The sequence below is a fragment of the Thermobia domestica genome, chromosome 14 (assembly GCF_964235325.1).
Source record: "Thermobia domestica chromosome 14, izTheDome1.hap1.1, whole genome shotgun sequence".
In the NCBI taxonomy this organism is placed as follows: domain Eukaryota; kingdom Metazoa; phylum Arthropoda; class Insecta; order Zygentoma; family Lepismatidae; genus Thermobia; species Thermobia domestica.
Window position 1 is genome coordinate 155,691,792 of NC_137467.1, and position 18,675 is coordinate 155,710,466.

At 36.2% G+C, this 18,675-nt stretch overlaps 1 protein-coding gene across 2 annotated transcripts in view; it reads left to right on the forward strand.

Moving 5' to 3' along the window:
• The window catches only part of LOC145670426 (myosin light chain kinase, smooth muscle-like), a 227,886-nt gene that overhangs the window by 54,112 nt on the left and 155,099 nt on the right, over positions 1 to 18,675 (forward strand). For both annotated transcript variants that reach the window (XM_081739093.1, XM_081739094.1), the window contains exon 3: positions 5,295 to 5,385. In XM_081739093.1, the coding sequence (XP_081595219.1) occupies positions 5,295 to 5,385 (91 nt within the window). The remainder of the gene's footprint in view (positions 1 to 5,294; positions 5,386 to 18,675) is intronic.

Consider the following 18,675-nt stretch of genomic DNA (forward strand, 5'->3'; position numbering starts at 1 on the left):
CTTATATCTAATATGCAAATAAAAGCTTTGTGCCATTCGTATTAGGGCTATGGAAAATAAGGTTTGTGTAAAAATCAACAAACAAGAAAATCCTTATTAGACAGACTTGAAAAGGAATAAGCGTCAGTGTTACAATAGTCTAATAAATTTTCTGTTTATTAAGATTCTTATCTGTACTCAGATTAAAAAAAAAAAAAAAAAAAAGTTTGTTACTAACGTACAGATGTTAAAAACTTATGCCATCTTTTTTTCTTCTCAGATCATTGGTTTGTGTAGGGGGAAAATGCTTGTCTTTCCTTTGAAGTAAACCAAATTTTTCTTTGAATCAATTTAAATGGTCCTTGTCTATCTGCATATTAAATTATGTAAGTTATTATTTTTTTCCGTAATTTGATTTTTTCCTGGAAAACTAAGGACAAACTATATATATATACCAGTTTAAAGTCTCACGATTACTCTTTAGGTTAAGGGAGACGGATGCTTAAGGGAAACGAATGATGATGGAAGAATTGGTGGAATGTGAATATAGGAGGAAACGGGAGTGCCCAGAGAAAACCCAAAGACACGATGTTGACCAGCACAAACTTCCTTGGCCGGGTATCAAACCAGGGACATCCACGCTACAGAGGTAAGCGCTCTACCACTGAGCCAGCGTGTACCCTCCCCCAAGGACACTATAGCCTATATCATACGAATTTTCAGCCGAACTCATCCGATCGAAATCAAGTTTGGCATTGTGGTTGACCTTGATCCTACTATATAATTGTAGGCGTTTTGTTCTTGAATGACAAGCGGTCAAATTTTACGCCATACCCTAACAGCACAAGATGTGCTAGGCATTTGTCATTTAGGTGTCCCAGCTATTTTTAGGTACCCGACACTTGGCACATATGATATTCATGTGTTAAGTATGTACTTCAGCTACCTACAGTTTTAGGTACTTGTTACACCTACTTGATATTTGCAACTATGTTCCTCAAATATAGCATTTATATATCTGGCTCAGTTTCGCACTTTAACATTCATGAAATAAAGTAGACACTCGTCAATTTTTATAAAATTACATGGCGAGCAGATTTTATCTGATCCCAAATGGTTATATAGTCGAATATATGCGGTCAAAGGAGCACTCTGATTAGTCGAATGCAAAAGACCTCAATAATTTATCCTTCTATAAGCGCCATTCTCTTTATCGCCTCTGTGGCCAAGTCGTAAGAGCACGCGGCTAGTAATCCAAAGGTTGGTGGGTAGCCCTACTTATTTTTTTTACTTGTTTAAAGTGTTGTTTAGACACACCTTAATGTAAACACATTACGCATATAGGCGATTTAACATATTTTGGGGAGTAATTTTGTGGTTCATTGACGCTTACGGCATGGGGAATATACCTAGAACATACTAGGCATGTTCCTCAGGTACATGTCAGGCATGTGCCTAGGGGCGGACATAGACTGTGACTATTCCTTGCCATCCATGTGATTTCTTTCTCAGAAGTTTATAAGGCACATACTGGACTCATTCCCATGTACCTGAGGGAACATGATAGGCATATGTCTGCTATGTAATTGTGCTGTTAGGATATTTTCGAAAAGAAAAAATTCATACACCGGACTTCGATTGGGATGAAATTTGGCATCATAGTAAACTTTGAAGTGTTATATAAGCGTCTGAAATATTATGTAGGGCGCAGGCTTTCGGTTCTCGAGTTATGAGTGGTTAAATCTTGAATCCATTTTCAGTAATGTATTGCGAAGTTTCGAAATGGGCAGGTTGAAATATTTGACTGACATGTATTGAAACCGCAAGTGGTAGTAGATTTCTATTACTTCTGTGTTTAGTAGAGAGTTAAGGATGGAGATGAAATGTACTCTCGGAATGTATAATCGATTGCCGAAAATCTTTTCTCGCTATCTATTACCGTTTTTGCTCTATAGTGATCGTTAGAACCGGAAATAGTTTATTTCTACCACTTCCGGTTTGAATATGGCCTTCATCAACGAACACAATTTCTAAGTTTTACTCTCTATATCCCGACCAAAATTGATGATGATCCATGAAGTACATTGGATATACATTTGGCTCCTGGACGAACAGACAAGGTAAACCAAATTCCTTTAAAAAATGAACCAGATAATATATTTAAAAATACTGACACTTATTATATATAAAATAATTTAATTGAATATATATACGAGGGTAATTCAGAAGGTAATGCTTCCAAGGTGATACCTTTATTTGTGTTTGGCAGATAGCACCGATACAGGTATCAGTGGAAAGTTTGCAATGTAAGCTACAAATGGTGGCACCATTTTAACCTAGTCCCCATTACGGGCAACACACTTTCGCGGACGCGAAACAAGTTTTTTCATGTCGTCGGCAAAGAATTGTGGTGGCTGCTGGCAACTCCATTGCCGAACTGCTGCTTCCACCTGCACGTTACAATTGAATCGGTGAGTTGAAAAAGGTACACATTCCAAAAATATAAACTTTCGGAAAACTAAGAAAAACTGTTTTGTGAGAAAACTAATTGTTCTACCAAAATATTTACTATTGTCAATTTGTGTCGTTTGGTGTAGCAAACCTATTGCACATGGTACCTGTACATATATTTTTATATATATACCATATAATTGTGTAAAGATGTTTAGGAATATGTTCCTTTTTCAACTCAATGTTTTTAAATGCACAATACCTTATCCCAATTAGTGGATTATGTTAAACAGGTTTCAAAAATAAGTGAGTAATATTATTCAATCTTTCTATAAAAGCAAACAAATGTATTTGAAAACTGTTAGCTACACATATTGACAAAAATAACAATGTTTTCCGGTAAAACAAAGGTCATTGTTGAATTTTTCAGAGTAGACAATCGTCAATCATCTTGATCTAGCGGATCAGCAGCTGAAAAACAAAAGCCTTGATCGAAAAACTTTATAAAAACATGTTCCCTTTCAGTTTGACCATCGTTAGTAATTTTTTTGTGTGATTAAAAAAGCCGAGCTGCGAAAAAGTGCTGAGATAATAACATTGAAACGATTTATTTTACTTTGCCATTGCAAATCAGTCTTTTTTGGTTACATACAGGGTCCAATATCATAACCTACCATAAAACATGTCTGTAATAAAGATAGCAATACTTAGGCTAGGTTAGGTTAGATTGTATTATGAAGTTTCGTGTTATATTCAGACTGTAGTTAGGATAGATAAGTTCAGGTGAAATGAAAATAGTCTAAACTAATTTACAAAATATAAAATACTGAATATAAAATTTACATGTTTTTCATTGTCATTAAGCGTGTTTGATTTAATTTTGATCTTCAGGTCTTCACAGGTACTGCAGGCTCCGACCTGAGGCCTGCCAAATCGGTAACCAAAGTTTTTCTTGAAATATTCCAAATAAAACTCATACTTAATAACATTCTTCAACTCAGGACATTTTTCTATGAAAAGTTCATGCATTTTTGCCACATTAGGCTGAGCATCGAGATATATGGTTGATGTAGACGTATAATGTGCGACATATTTATGAAATTAATCAATATGTTCATGTATTTTAACTAGATGTGAGGCTGGAATAGCATTAGCATCGTGTTTACCTCTCATGTCAATAGGGAAATTCCAAGAAGCCAAAATCTTTGTCAACCTAATAACAACTTTGTGTGACACCGCATGAAGGCTTATGTACGCATTACGACATACTTCAACTCTGCTCGTCCCTTTCATGGCAAATTACTTGAAAGAGGACTCGTATTGCTTTGGGTTTTGATTTGATGGTCTGAGCCTTGCAGCCTCATGCCTCTCAATTAGGCTCACTAATAATGTGTCCTGCTCGTTCTTAGGTCTGCCACTATATAGAGTTTTAATAATGTTCTCCTTTTCCTCAATAGAGAAACTATCCATGCATTTTCTCACTGCTTGGGCCGGTTGTTTTGGCTCGAACAAGAACGCCTGCTGAAGTTACAAACTCGACGCCTCACCTCGACGCCTTGCTAACTTTTGCATCTTCCGTACAAGTTTTTCTTTGTTAAGTCCACCCTTTTTACGGCTTGGTTCACCACTGTCACTGTTTCGGACATTGATACTAGGTTAAAGCAAAGAAACACTAATTAACTTCACTACACTACTTTTCGCAATGATCTTCACTTTCCACTTTTAACACAACCAACATGACCTTAAACAACAGTTCACCTGTTAAGTCATAACACATAACTGAACACTAGCGCTGTGGCGAGTGCCGCCGGTACTAGCGCGGCTGTGAGTTGAGGAATATGTCCCTTCTTCAACTCAATCGCATCTACATATTTTTGGCAAGCTCATTTGCAATAGTGAAATATGTTTCTTTTTCTGCTGTATGGATGTAGATACGTTCAAAGAAAAAAATGGCTATCTCAGTTTAATTTGTGATATTTTTGGAAAATGTACCTTTTTCAACTCACCCATTCAATTGTAGCGTTGCCCTTAAGGTGATCCTTAAGTTTGGGAAAGTGCCAAAAGTCGCAGAGCGCCAGTTCCGGACTTTAGGCAGGATGAGGCAGAATGTCAATAACACTTCGCCAGCAGATCGGACAAATTTGAATTTTTGGGCGGAGAAGAGGACATGTGGCAGTACTCCATCGACTGATACTTTGTTTCCAGATTGTAATGATGTATCCACGACTCATTGCCAGCGATGAATATTCCTGGGCACATAACCTTCCGCAGTCAGAAATTCAATGAGAACCCATTGTTTCAACTAGATGTCTCCACTGGATGCCATACATTGCTCCATTACTCTGGAACGAGAAGGTGAAACAAGTGACATTCTATAGCTAAAACACCAGTTCATTAATAAGAAACAGTTCAGATTCTTTGCAGTACTTTTGTCAAAGTAGTGGGCTTGAGGCACTACTTTCTGAATCACCCACGTACATAAGGATGAAACTGGGACAGGATTTTGTAAGTAATAATACCTATAAATTATGACGCCAACCATATAACGTAGAAAAGACGGAGACCAAGAGGAAGAGTAAAATTACGATGTAGCCACCAAATATGTTTTAGTACAATTAGAATATACAGCCATAAATCCCTTTTTATTATTATTAGAAAGAAAACAATTGTTAAAATAATTTAATGTATATCAGAACATGGAAAAAGCTGTACCACAAAACACAACTGGTTTTGGATTTGTTCAAGTAAATAGTTTCAATTCCCAGGAATTTGAATGTCGATTTTGTTTTTTAGTCTTTGAAATAAATAAAGAAAATAATTTAGATACGTCGTACTTATGAGATTATTTTCTTTTTCTGTGACAGAAGTGGAACCAAGCTTCCCCTATCGGGACGTTACAATTAGAAGAAATGTAGATGTTGATGAAGTGTACGAACTTCAAACGGAAATAGGAAGGTAAGTAACAATTAACTAAGTATAATTTTAACAACTTGCATCCAGATCTACAGATATCATCAGAACTAACAGTGTTGGCAAAAATATCAAATTTCTTATTGCAATGATTATAAGTATGTCGAACAGTAGCGTACCCAGGAATTTATTTCGGGGGGAAGTCCAAACTAAATATGAAGGTATTTTATATTAAAATTCCTAAAATTGCCCCTAAAATTAGACTAAATTTTTAAAAAGTCGAAATTTCGGAGGGGTCCGGACCCCCAGGAATACTACAATACTTTGTTCTGAATCGTACAAAGTAAATTGAATCGCAAAATTAATTTTTAAAAAATAATCCTTTAGTAAGTGCTAAGATTCAGACCCCGCAGTTCCAATATGCACTCAATTCCAAAATAACTTCAATCAATCTTCAAAAAAAAAATAACCGAATCATAAAATGAATAAAATAATTCAATCTTTCAACAATTGCAAAATTGAAAATTCCACTCAATTTTAAATTGAATTGAATACATATTTATTAAGACGGACGAGAAACTTCGGACCAGTAATAAGTACAATGCAAAAAAGAATTAATGGTGGGCAGTCCTCCCCCTCTCTCGACTTTTTTAGAGTTTTACAATCACTTATAAAAACTCATTCGGTTTTGATACAATATTGTGTATGTTTTATTTGACTCTTTTTCCGTAATCCCTTGTGCTTTGGAATAAAATCAGTTTAAGAATAAGCGATAAATTTAGTCCCCTCATGTGATACGGATTACCTCCCTCCCAGTGAAAACACTTGTTTCACGATAATTTTCGAAAAAATCTGACAAGGAATATGACGCATATTTTCTTCGAGCTACGCAGTGATCCCTTTTGTATAGTATCTTATGGGGCGTTTACACTTGGTCGATTTAGTCGCACGACTAAATCGATTTAGTCGCACGACTAAATCGACTCGCTGCATTTGCCACTAAATCGAAGCAACTAGGCCGAATCAGATCGATGGATGTGTTCAAGTATTTCAACCACAGAAAATAGAACGTATTTCAATTCAGTTGCCAGTCGATTAGTCGCCTTCGATCAACAAGCGATTAAGTTGAAGTCCGGTTTACACGGTCGATTAAGTTGAAAGTGACGTCAATTCAACTGAATCGAACGCAAATCGACTAAGTGTAAACGCCCCATTAGAGAGATCAATGAAAAATAAAGGGTGTATTTAACCCTCTACCGATTAAAAAAAAAAAAGCACGATAACTTAATAAAGTTATTTCATTCTGACACACCATAATATGTAGGAATTTCACAATAAAGAAAGTTAAATTACAGAGCAATTTACATTGTGTATACTTCAAACAGAATTTGTGAGGATGCAGACAATAACTCCAGTTGTGATTATGGATTGGTATGATTATTAAATAGATTGGTATTTTTCCCGCTATTCTGCGGTTTTTGCATTTTGTGAGTCTGGCAACGCTGCGTAGACTGAAGTTAATCGAGTTTGAACAAGAAGACACAGGACAACGTAAGGTATTATTATTTTGCTGGACAACAGGCATTTTGATTGCATTAAAGGCGCTTCATGCCTGTTTCTAAAATAATACAGTAAATAAACATATAAACTATATAATAAAAAGATATAATTCAGTTATCCATTTCATAAAATTGAGAGATCTTTATGGCATTTGTTGTTGTATTACTACCTTTCAATAAAGATATAGCAAAATTTTAATAAATTAAAACTATATCTTTTTGTAAACTCGAACTAATAGTAGACGTGAATTAAAGTGTTGGGTTAAATTCCAAAGTTGGGCGTCCGTTTTCAGCGAAATTTTTAAAATTTACAGGAAATATATGGATAATTTGATCGTTTGTGTGCTTGATAATATATAAGAGTCTCGAAAAATCTGTTTATTTGTTATATATAAGCGGTTATAAACATGGGACTATATGGCGAGCGGAGGGAACTACTTGGCGCAAGGTAACCGAACAGTTGCATTGTGGGAAAGAAACTAGCACTTATGTTACCAACATGGCGAATGTACAAGGGCAATGAACTAGCAGTTTTAACATTTGTGAAGGAATACATTGATAACGAGCAAAATATTTTATAAGTTTGTGAAGAGCACGGATTAATGAACCTAATAACAAATTGCAGAAAGTGTGGAAAGGAGAGAACAGTGAAAACACTTGACGAAAGCGGACGCCCAACTTCGGAATATATGCCAAAGTGTTTTATGAATATAATCATTACATTGGTGGATATTGAAAATAAACACGTATTTGTAAGTTACGGATAATACCATACGTGAAAGGTGAGCCATAGAAATCAATTTATGTTTGTGAAATTACTTCAATATATTGAAAATTTCTGTGCAGTTAAAGGATATGGGGACTGTTTATAAAATTCTTTTTCCATTGCTTTTCTTGCTTTCAATACGTGATTTAACAATCTAGATAGTTTTTCTCTTGGTTCATGCGCAAATCAGTAGCGTAGCCAGGATTGTTGTTTGGGGGGGGTGTGGCTTAGTGTTATATATATATATATATATATATATATATATATATATATATATATATATATATATATATATATATATGCGTTTGTTGCGTCAGAATGTTTAGTTTTAATAATAATTATATCTTTTTCTGAAGTGCTAACCTCTCTAGATATTTCTTCTCAATTGCTGTTTTTGCACACCACTACTATATTTTTTTCGTTCTAGGCGTTTTTCTAAAACGTTTTGCGAGTCTTCCTCTGAATTAATATCTTGTTTAGATTTTTCTCCGTTGTTTTTTGGTTTCCTTGCACATTTTACTCACCAAATTAACACAATTGCCTTTTTTCCGCTTTAACCACTTTTGCAAAGTGATTTGCGACATTTTGCAATTGCAAACGTTCTTTTTTCGACACCCTGAACTCGTCTAACTTAAGCAAATCTTCTGAATTGCTCTAGTTGATCAAACATCAGATATTGCTGTGAGATAGTCACATGCTACAAGTGTTTACTATTATTTTCCACCCTCTCCTATTAACATTCTTTCCTAAAAAAAAATCTTTCATTTGAATGAAACCAAAACATCAAAGGAAAATATTTATTTTTACCCCTCCTTTCTTTCATTCAGCTTGTCTAGAAACTGTTTAGTGACATGTTATGTTCTGAAATAGAGTACGTGGAAGGCAATTGCTGTTTTTTTGGAGAAAAAATTACAAACATCATATCACCAAAGTAAATTGTCGGAACCCTTTGGGGGGGGGCTTGGCCCCCCTGGGCCCACCCCTTCCCTACCCACTTGCGCAAATAGTTGCTTAGAGACATGCCTAATGTGCCTGCAGATTCGTACTGTTATGTCCCCCGATTTTAAATAGGACATCTTATGTTTTTTTTTTTTTTTTTTTAAAGAAAGAAATCGATTTTTATCGTATGGTATATGTTTTGTTGAAATTTACAGATATACTCATATAGGTAGTTTGGAGTTTGAGCCTGTCTATTTCACCTGTGCCCTCGGAAACTATGCGAACTATACTTCGGCCCCACCCCCGCCTCCCTCTGGTTGATGAAACCCTACCTTTGGTTAGGAAAGAGAAATGAATGACCTAAGCTGTGTTGCCACTTTGTCATTCTGTCGTTTGGTCTTGACGAGTGAAGATCGTAGACTACTTAGAGTGGTTAATAGAGACCTGCACGGGCCGATTTTTCGGCCCGAGTCCAATCCAGCCTGAATGTACCTACTATCCATTTCATAAAGATAGGCCCCTGACTTCGTGGTGCTGCCGTGACGTTCATGCAAAACTTATATTGCATTGTTGTACCTCGTTAAAATTGCTGGAATGTTGTTTTTTCAATACTTAAGATATAAAAATTTTCTTTGTACTATGTAGTGAGAAAAAAATAAAAATTAATGAAAAAATGCGTATTTTTCGTACTTTTTTGGTAGATCAATGTTTATAGGACTATATCTCAGAAAAGAGATCACGTGAAATAATTTCCTGTGTACAATATGTAGATGCATCCATTAACTGTAAGTTGTGAAAAGTTCAATTTTCATCACTTGATACTTTTTGTGTAATTAAAACAAATGTACAACGCTCTGATCTCCTTTACCATGGTAGGTAGAGAAACGTACAAAACACTATTAGAAAATTTGGAAGTCTAGTGTTCCAAATATTTGAAACTATTAATTAAAAAAAGATTTAGTTGGTAGAGTATTTATTTTTAAAAAAAATTTTTTTACTTCAACATATTCTCTGCGTTAAGCGGTGAGCCATGTTGCAGCCCAATCATTAAATTCCCCGCGCTTATATGAAGGTACAGCATACAGTAAGTGGAAGTGCGGCACCGCTGCCGTACAGTGTTGTCGCGTTCAGGAAGCCTGTAGCGCGAAACCTACTTCATAAGAATGTAATAGGAAAAAGTATTTATTATAACCTTTCACATCATAAAAATAATAATAATGCATTACACATCTGAATGTAATCGAAATAAAACGTTGAAGTAAAACATCCAAAAACTCATCTCTTAATCTATTTACTTCATTCACTTTCATAATGGGTTTGTTGACTCATCGCTGCTCCTGCTATCTTCCTGAACACTTATTAATATTGGCTCCATTTCTACCTCAAGATCTATCAGTATACACACTTTCCAGCTTACGAACATGTTAAAGGTTAAAAAGAAATGTAGCCTTGGCAATCACGTGTTCACCCAAGTTCTGCGATCAATTCCCCTGTCGAATGTACAGTAACACAGAATGGGTCCTTTGTTTACTTTCAACGAAAGAAAACAATGCAATGATTAGCTGACGAGGGCTGTATTTGCGTCTAATCACGTTGCACTGATTACATCTTCAACACTCCCCTTCGGTTCGTAGGCGTCAAAAACTTATACACGCACTCACACCATATGGGTTCATTGCAATGAGACGGACGAATGGGCATTTATATTTTCCTGAGTATATCTCGTGCTTTTTGATTTATACATATACATATATAGCGGCGATATTACAAAAAGAAGAGGCAAAATTTTTAGCGATAATGAAATTGCAGAACTGATGAATGACTCCGACTCAGACGGTTATGAGTTAGTAATGAATAGTAATGACATTGATTTTTCTGTGCTCAGTGGCGTATTCGGGAGTGAACAAGATAGTAACTCTGTTTCAAGTGAACCTGAGGCTGAGCTGGGAAAGAGAGAAAAAAACGTGTCGTTCCTATTCAAAGACAGATTCTGCTGTAGCTTGGAGCGATAAAATTCAAGTAAACGCAAAACCCCTATTTAGTGGTGTCCCGGGAATGGATCAAAATGCTGGGCTATCTACAGAGTATTCCGCATATAAAGTGTTTCAGCTGTTTTTACCGATGAAGTTTTATAGTTAAAAAAAAAGTTGAGTTGATTTCGAGTGGGCTATACGAGACGTGGACCTACTGATAAACGTGGAATCCAAACTACAAGTACGTAGCATCCTCAAGGTGAAAGGAAGTTTTTAATAAATATTAGCGTTTATTGTAGGGATGCAAATAATCACTCGCCCGGGGCGTGTGGTTCATCGGTGCGGGCGAGTATTTAATATCACACGGAAGTTAAGTAAATTATTTTTATTATGTGATATGGGCTAGTAATGTTTTTCTTGGGCGAGTAAACTTTTGTTGCTTATTTGCATCCCTGGTTTATTGCCTGATATATAAAGTTGGACTTTGCGTGGGAAAGTGCTTCGAAATGTACAACACTAAAGAGAAGTACTGGGACTCCTAGACCTGAAAACATATTTTCTGTGAAGCATAAACTCAATATTACATATCAACTAACGTTGTATCGTATAATAAAGTTTGTGCTTGTATTTGTTTCTGTGCAAGTGTATTTTGTACTGCGTGCAGTAAGTGAAAAATTGACAAAAAGCAACAAATTTTCAAGGACCATCACATGCAAATCGAAACAAAATAGGAGTTCGCTTTTCTAATTTTGAACATTTGGCACATTTACTGTATATCCTGTTAATTTCTAAGAAATTGGTTTAAAATCTGTGGACATAAAATTTTAAAAATATCTCTAAGAAGTGCCGGACAGTGTGCGTGACAAGTTTAAATACCCGTCCGGCTGAGAGTGTATACGCGCCAGGAAAATGTGGCAACGTAGCACTCCGTATAAACTGCGATAGCGAAGGGCGCAAAGCTGAGAAAATCATAATGTCATATTTGTGATTGTTTATCTTTTAAAGCAAGTCAAAACAGTTTGGTTGAAAAAGTTACTTTAAGATCTTTCTTAAAGTTTTTTTTTCAGATTGTTAATACACCGCAGCAATTCAGAGATAATGACGTCTCACTTTTTACTGAATAACAAGAAAATTACTAAGTGTTGAGTAATGAAATTTTCAGAACTTACAGGTAATATATGCATCTACATATCGTGCACAGGAAATTATTTCATGTTATCTCCTTTCCGAGATATAGTCCTATAAACATATTGATTTACCAAAAAAGTACGAAAAAATACGCAATTTTTCATTAATTTCTATTTTTTTCTCACTACACAGTGCAAAGAAAATTTTTGTCTTAAGTATTGAAAAGACAACATTCCAACAATTCCAACGAGGTACGGCAATGTAATATAAGTTTTGACTGGACGTCAAGGCAGCACCGCCAAGTCAGGGGCCTATCTTTATGAAATGGATAGTAGACCCGGCCCAGCCCGGGCCCGAAAAGTTCTTGAGATTTTCGGCCCGAGCCCGGCCCGGCCCCGATAAGTTTTTAAAAATTCTTGGCCCAAGCCCGGCCCGGGCCCGATAAATTTTAAAAGTTTTTGGCCCGACCTTGGCCCAATAAACTTTTAAAAAATTTAGCTCGAGCCCCAATCTTTCTCAAAATTTAGTATTAAACTTGACCTAACCCTCAGAAACATTTTCTAAACTGGTTGACAACCTGACGCTTGCCTCCCGAATGGTACCATTGCCTCCTAGAACTTTGCCTGTCATCGAGAGAACAAAAACTCCATTTCCTGTAACAAAAATTTAACTTAGTTGATTTTTAGCATAAAGTGACGATGGCAATATTGTTTAGCGACAAGCAAAACTTTTCCACCCCTTCTTGTCATATTTTGGGTTCAGTGAAGATCAAGGTCAGACCTCAATTTACTGCGCAATGCCTGCAATCCTCTATAGTGAAAGTAGAGCCGCTAAGCAACACAAACTATAAATAGCTATTGCATTCTTTGTAACATTTTTCACGGGCACACTTCTTCAACGTTTGGCTTTATTCCAATTATCGTTTAACGAAAGTCAATAATTATTAAAGAATTGCAATTAATCGGCCCCAGCCCGGCCCGATCTGAAGAGAAATCAGTGTCGGCCGGCCCAGGCCCGGCCCGGCCCAAAGAAATAACAGTCGGCCCGTCCAGGTCTCTAGTGGCTAACAAGGCAGAGCACTCCGAAGTCCGTAAAATAATGCATTGTGGTAACGTTTCTGTATCAAACAATTGAAAGATCTCGGCGGCAGCAACTTATCCCTCCTCTTTCGAGGGAGGTACGGGAAATCACATATCGACAGCAGTACCAGAAGGGGCACAGTTGAGATAGAAAGGCTCTAGTAAGGAGAAAAGGAAGGATCACTCGCTTCAATAATACAGAACATTACTAAGTATATACTAATGAAAAACGTGAAACTAACAAGTTATATCACTGGAGACCCTTACCTTCCCCCCACGCCCCAAACAAAATCTGATATAACGCTTTTGTTCATTATTTGCTAAAGTGAATTGATTCAGAAATCAAATGGCTCTCGATGATCTCTTAACTATATAATGTATTCCATAAACCGAACTTCCTTTTCTATATTATTTTACTCTTTTAGCACTGATACGCAGTTTCCTGTTTTTCTGTTATAGCATGCAATTTGGAGGCGTATTTAAAGAGGGTTTTATGCATTTGTGTGGCTTTTGTCTTCTAAGAAAGAAGCATACGTTTAGCCTGCTCTAAAATTTTAATGATCCGGAAACCTCTTTTCTGTCATTAACTACATTTTTCTCTCCTTAATTTTCACACTCGGATATAAAGTCATAGGTCAAGAGGCTGTTTTTGTAGACAGGAAGTCAATATGTTGAACTCCTTTGTTCTTGTTTATTAGAAAACGACAAATATAATCTCCGATTTTTTTTCATTTGTATTGAGTATGAGTACTATACTTATATGTAAAGGAATCAGTTTATAAGTGAATATGAAAAAGAAATGTTGACAAATTGAAATAGTATGTGTAGGGAATCAGCAGAACTATTGTAATAGGTAAAGAAATAAAGGGTTAAGTTCCAAAGTTGGTCGTCCGTTTCTAGCAAACTTTTGAAAATATACTGAGAAATAATGGGTAATTTGCTCATTTGTGTAATATGTAGGGAGAGCGGAAGTTGTGTTTATTTTTTAATGGGTTATAAACATGGAACTATCTGGCAAGCGGAAGGAACACTGCGCACAAGGTTCGCATGGTTGGATTGTGGGAAAGTAACAAGCATTTGTATTCTGAACATGGCTTCAAGTGTACAGAGGCACAGGGCCGTGCCGTAGAGGGGGGCGAGTGGGGCAACGGCCTCGGGCGCCTAAGCAAGGGGGCAAAAAATTCGAGAGAAAAAAGGAAAAGATAGGAAAAATTGCTTGGAATATATGTATGGGGGCGTCGTCGTATACTCTCGCCCCGGGCGCTGATTTTCCACGGCACGTCCCTGTATAGGCACTCCATTTGGTGTCCTTACGCAGAAACGAGAAAATACAGTATTAATTTTAACAAAATGGGTCAAAACTTCCCTTACCCTAACCTAACCCGACCTTACCCTACCATACTTATCCCTACCTTACTCTACTCTACTCTACCCTGATCTACTATACCTTTTCAAAGTGGTCCTAAAAAGTTATGATTTTTTAAAATTTTCTTAGCTGTTATTACGCTTTTTGTCGAAAACCAGGCGGACGACCAACTTCGAAATAAATGCCGGAACAAACCGTAGTGTATATGTAAGTAAATCATAACATAAAGATATTTTTCTTTTATATGTAGGGTGGCAAAAAGCTAATATTTGGTCTATTTGTAACGTTAAGTTTCTAACATATTTGGAAAAGTAACGTTCATAGGTTGTAAAATTTAAAAGCTTTTCACTGGGAACTAGTTAGACATATCTAGAGACCGGATGCTAGATAAAAATAACTATTTCTTATTGTTAGAATCTGAGCCAATAGTCTTCCGTAGCTCAGCTATCCTCGAGACGAGATGATACGGTGGGAAATGAGCTATAGTGTAGGCTTGATCTTCCATAATAGTATGTGCACCAGCCAGCTGCAACCCAATTTAAGTCTAGATCATGGTTTGGAACTCACTTTAATATTAAATAGAATTATCCAAGATGAAAAGAATTTCTGAGACGAAAAACGAGACGAGGCAGACACACTCTTCGAGACGAGATTTCTCTTTCATTATACCCTTTTGAGACAAGACAGTTTTGCGGGCCTGTGAGCGACTTACTGCAGCTAATATCATAAGGACATATTAAAGATCAGGGGCCTTATGCAGAGTCGTTTTGACATATGATTAGCGTCATACTAAAGGCCTGACTACTGCAGGAAACATATGTTAGTTGAACTCGTTAGTATGGCACTAATCTCGCGTCGAAACGACTCTGCATAGGCCTCAAGAGTCCATCCACAGAGGGTTCGCCCTTTCCATCCGGAAACTTCGAAACTCCTTTTAAATAATACAGAGTGTCTCAAAAGTCCCCTGACATAGGGTAACTCTGTTTTTATCAGAGTTACAACAAAATGTGAGGAAAATTCATCTCCAAATATGATATTTTCAATCTAAAGTGAAGGATTTAAAAAAATCGGTCAAGCCGTTTGAGCTATACACTTTTTATGCGCCCAAAGTTAAATGAAAATGCAACGTTGCCATTTACTTGGACCCATGGCAGCATGTTTAAAATGGGGGCTGGCCATCGACACTTTAGTATAAAAGACAGTAACTTCGTTCATACAGCCCAAACGGCTAGTCCGATTTAAAAAATTAATTCATTTTAGATTGAAAACATTATATTTGCAGACGATTTCCAATCTTACATTTTGTTGTAACTCTGATAGTAACAGAGTTACCCTATGTCAGAGGACTTTTGAGACACTCTGTATACTTGTGTTTTGTCTACAATAGGGACGCACTCTCATGGATCCTCCTGGTTCAACCTCTCCAGTCTTTTTCAACTTTGGACTTCCTCCCAACAAGATTCTGGGTGCGCACCTGCTTAAGACAATTGTTCAAAAGTTGAAATGTACTGTCCTAAGTGAATATGACCAGGATATTCTTGCTTGCTTTAGATATAGCCAACTCACGTACATGGAAATAGATATCGTGTAGGATTTTTTTACATTAGTTTATTTGATGCCCAACTTGTAAAGACACCGTTTATTATTTTAACTCCCACGGTTATGTCATTTAGGTTAAAGAAGACTGATGATAAGTGAAAATAAATAATTGTGAAGTTAAATTTTGCTGCTCTCCCACCGACAATCGAACCAGGACCACATGCACCAAAGGCACTGGCGCTGGATCACTGAACTAACGGGGAGCGCTCATATCATGGGGCATCGTAATTAATGATTACTTGTGACATCCTGCCAAAATGAACTAAACTAAAATATAATAATTTATAAAATTTTTACAGGAGAAGGACTACCATTTACCAACGAATACTAAAGGTAGGTTTCCATTTTACATGAAACTTGTAGCTGTCATAGAAAAAAAAAACAAACTTGCAATTACAACTTCCTGAAAGCAAGAGAGGTATCTCCACCCATGCAGCACTGCACTCTAGTGGACAAATAGTGAACCTACTCATTAACAACGTGTATTTTGGCGCACTTCCCCTCCCTGTCCAAAAGAATCCGTTATTTCGGAAGCGGCGAAACTGGTTTTTATTTTATGTCAGCGGGAGGACAATAGCAGGTAGCAAGCAAGACTACCCACAAAGTTGCACATGGTTCAAGGGCTTGCAAGATGAAAAAAAAAAATGTATGTCCCTTTCAAGATTATGTTTACATGGAGAAATATAGTAGGATTGCAAGTTTTTATATTATTATTATTGTTATTATTATTATTATTATTATTATTATTATTATTATTATTATTATTATTATTATTATTATTATTATTATTATTATTATTATTATTATTATTATTATGACAGCTACAAGATTCATGTAGCCTGACAACGTACCATAAGACAGCAGAGCAGGGTTAAAGTGCTCAGGCTCTTTTCTCTGTGCTTCAAAAAGATATATGACAGACTAAAAATTAAGCGCTGCAGTAGGGAAGATAGGTTGAAAATTAAGAATATTGTTCCAACGTATGCAAGTACTGTGTAGACCCTCCTCGATTATTTAGTGGCTAGCACGCCCACTTTTGGTACACGGGGTGCCGGGTTCGATTCCCGGTGGGAGAGTATAGGGCGCAATAAAGTGGTTCAGATTCCACCTTTCGAAGTTCACGTTCCATATTTATATATTTACTTATTTATTGAAACAGAACACAACAGGTATTATACCCAATTACAGTGTTCATCTTTCATGAAATATTATATTTACAATTTCCCTTTAAACCTTGTTAGGCAATCAGCATAAATATCTATATTATTTGTCATTTTTAAGAGTCTGTTGTAGGTTGCACTAATCCTCCATGTTGGCGACTTATTTGGGATATTCGTCTTTGCTTTTGGACAATGAAAGAAGTTATAGTTTTCTGGACGTGTTTTTCTGCCTGGAACGTTTATTTGAAAGCTCGAAAGCAATTCGTTGCAGTCTAGTTTATTATTAAGTACCTTATATAAAAAATATCATGTCAGATAACGTTCTTCTTTGTTTGAGGGTTAGAGTTTGAAAATTCCTATTTAATGAATTAGAGTTTTCAGTTCGTGGGAAAATGTTTGTTTCCTTATACACAAGATATCTAAGAAATTTGGACTGGATTTTTTTTCTATTTTTAGTGAGTTAATTTTTGTATCTGGGTTCCATACAAGCGTCGCGTATTCGAGTTGGGATCGAACGTAAGTTTGATACGATTTTTGAAGCGTGTAGTTGTTAAAAAAAAGGGGGGATGAAAAACTTTCAATGAGTAAACAAACAAACAAAATGAACTATGTAATTATCAATTCAATATACAGGCAATCAATCACTTACACATGTTAGAAGCGTTAACCCAGAAATTTTTGTTGAGACGGATCCAAGCTTTTGGGGTATCCAATATTACAACCCACTATGCATAATATTGAACGGGTATTATTTTGCACCCGAAAAGATGATAAGTAATTCTAAAATACTTCCACGAATGTTTTCAGAAAAAATGATAAAACTAATTGTTTTTGTAAGGAAAACAGTATAAATGAAGTGTAAGATCAAATTTTCATGCTACATCAATCATTTCCCCGTTAAACAAGTATAGGTTTATTGAGAAAATGTACAAATATATGTTGAGTTAGGAAGTTTTGGGAGAAGGGGAAATCTGAACCCAGTGGATCCCCTGTGGATGCGCTCCTACAATGTTAATTAATATTCCTAAATTATTCAGACTTCCTTTAGTAAAAAGAAGGTATAAATTCTTCACAGAGAAAAGACGAAACTCTAGAGAAGGTAGGGGGGGGGATAATTGGCTCATTTAAAAGAAAGGAAAAACAAGAATTATACTCCTCTGAATTCTTGTGCTTACTTTTTTGTACCTATTCCAATATTAGTATTGCAAAAGACTGTGCCGAAAATAATAAAGATGATGCAATGAACTGGGTTTGTGGGTCACAGCTTCTCTGCTATGTTGTCTGTCCATTCTAAGCACGATGAACTGAGAATTATTTTGGAGAAGAGTGTCGACTGAGCAGCTATCGTGGGTACATTTATTACCATCACGCTATTGGGCCTTAAAATATTATAACGTTAGTATCTATACGTCTGTCTGTCCGTCCGTCCATTGCTCCAAACGATAATGCAATAACTTTTGAACGAAAGTGAGTTATTCGGTTCTGTGTGTGTGTGATAGATAGGTAGAGTAACAATCTCGACCAAGTTCGTTAATAGTATCAATCCACTTACAGCTTCATGGGAAATGATGAAAAACATTCCCCAATGCTTTACTCTGACATCTACCGGACGAAATTAAAACTTCTAGGCGTGATCCTTTTTGTAGCGTCTTTAGCAGAGTTTATTTTATTCTATTTTCTTATTAAAGATGCGTTAAGGAGCTAGGTTACTTTTTAATTTTTAGAAATAATAACTTTTCCTATTTTTTAAAATTTTACTATACCGA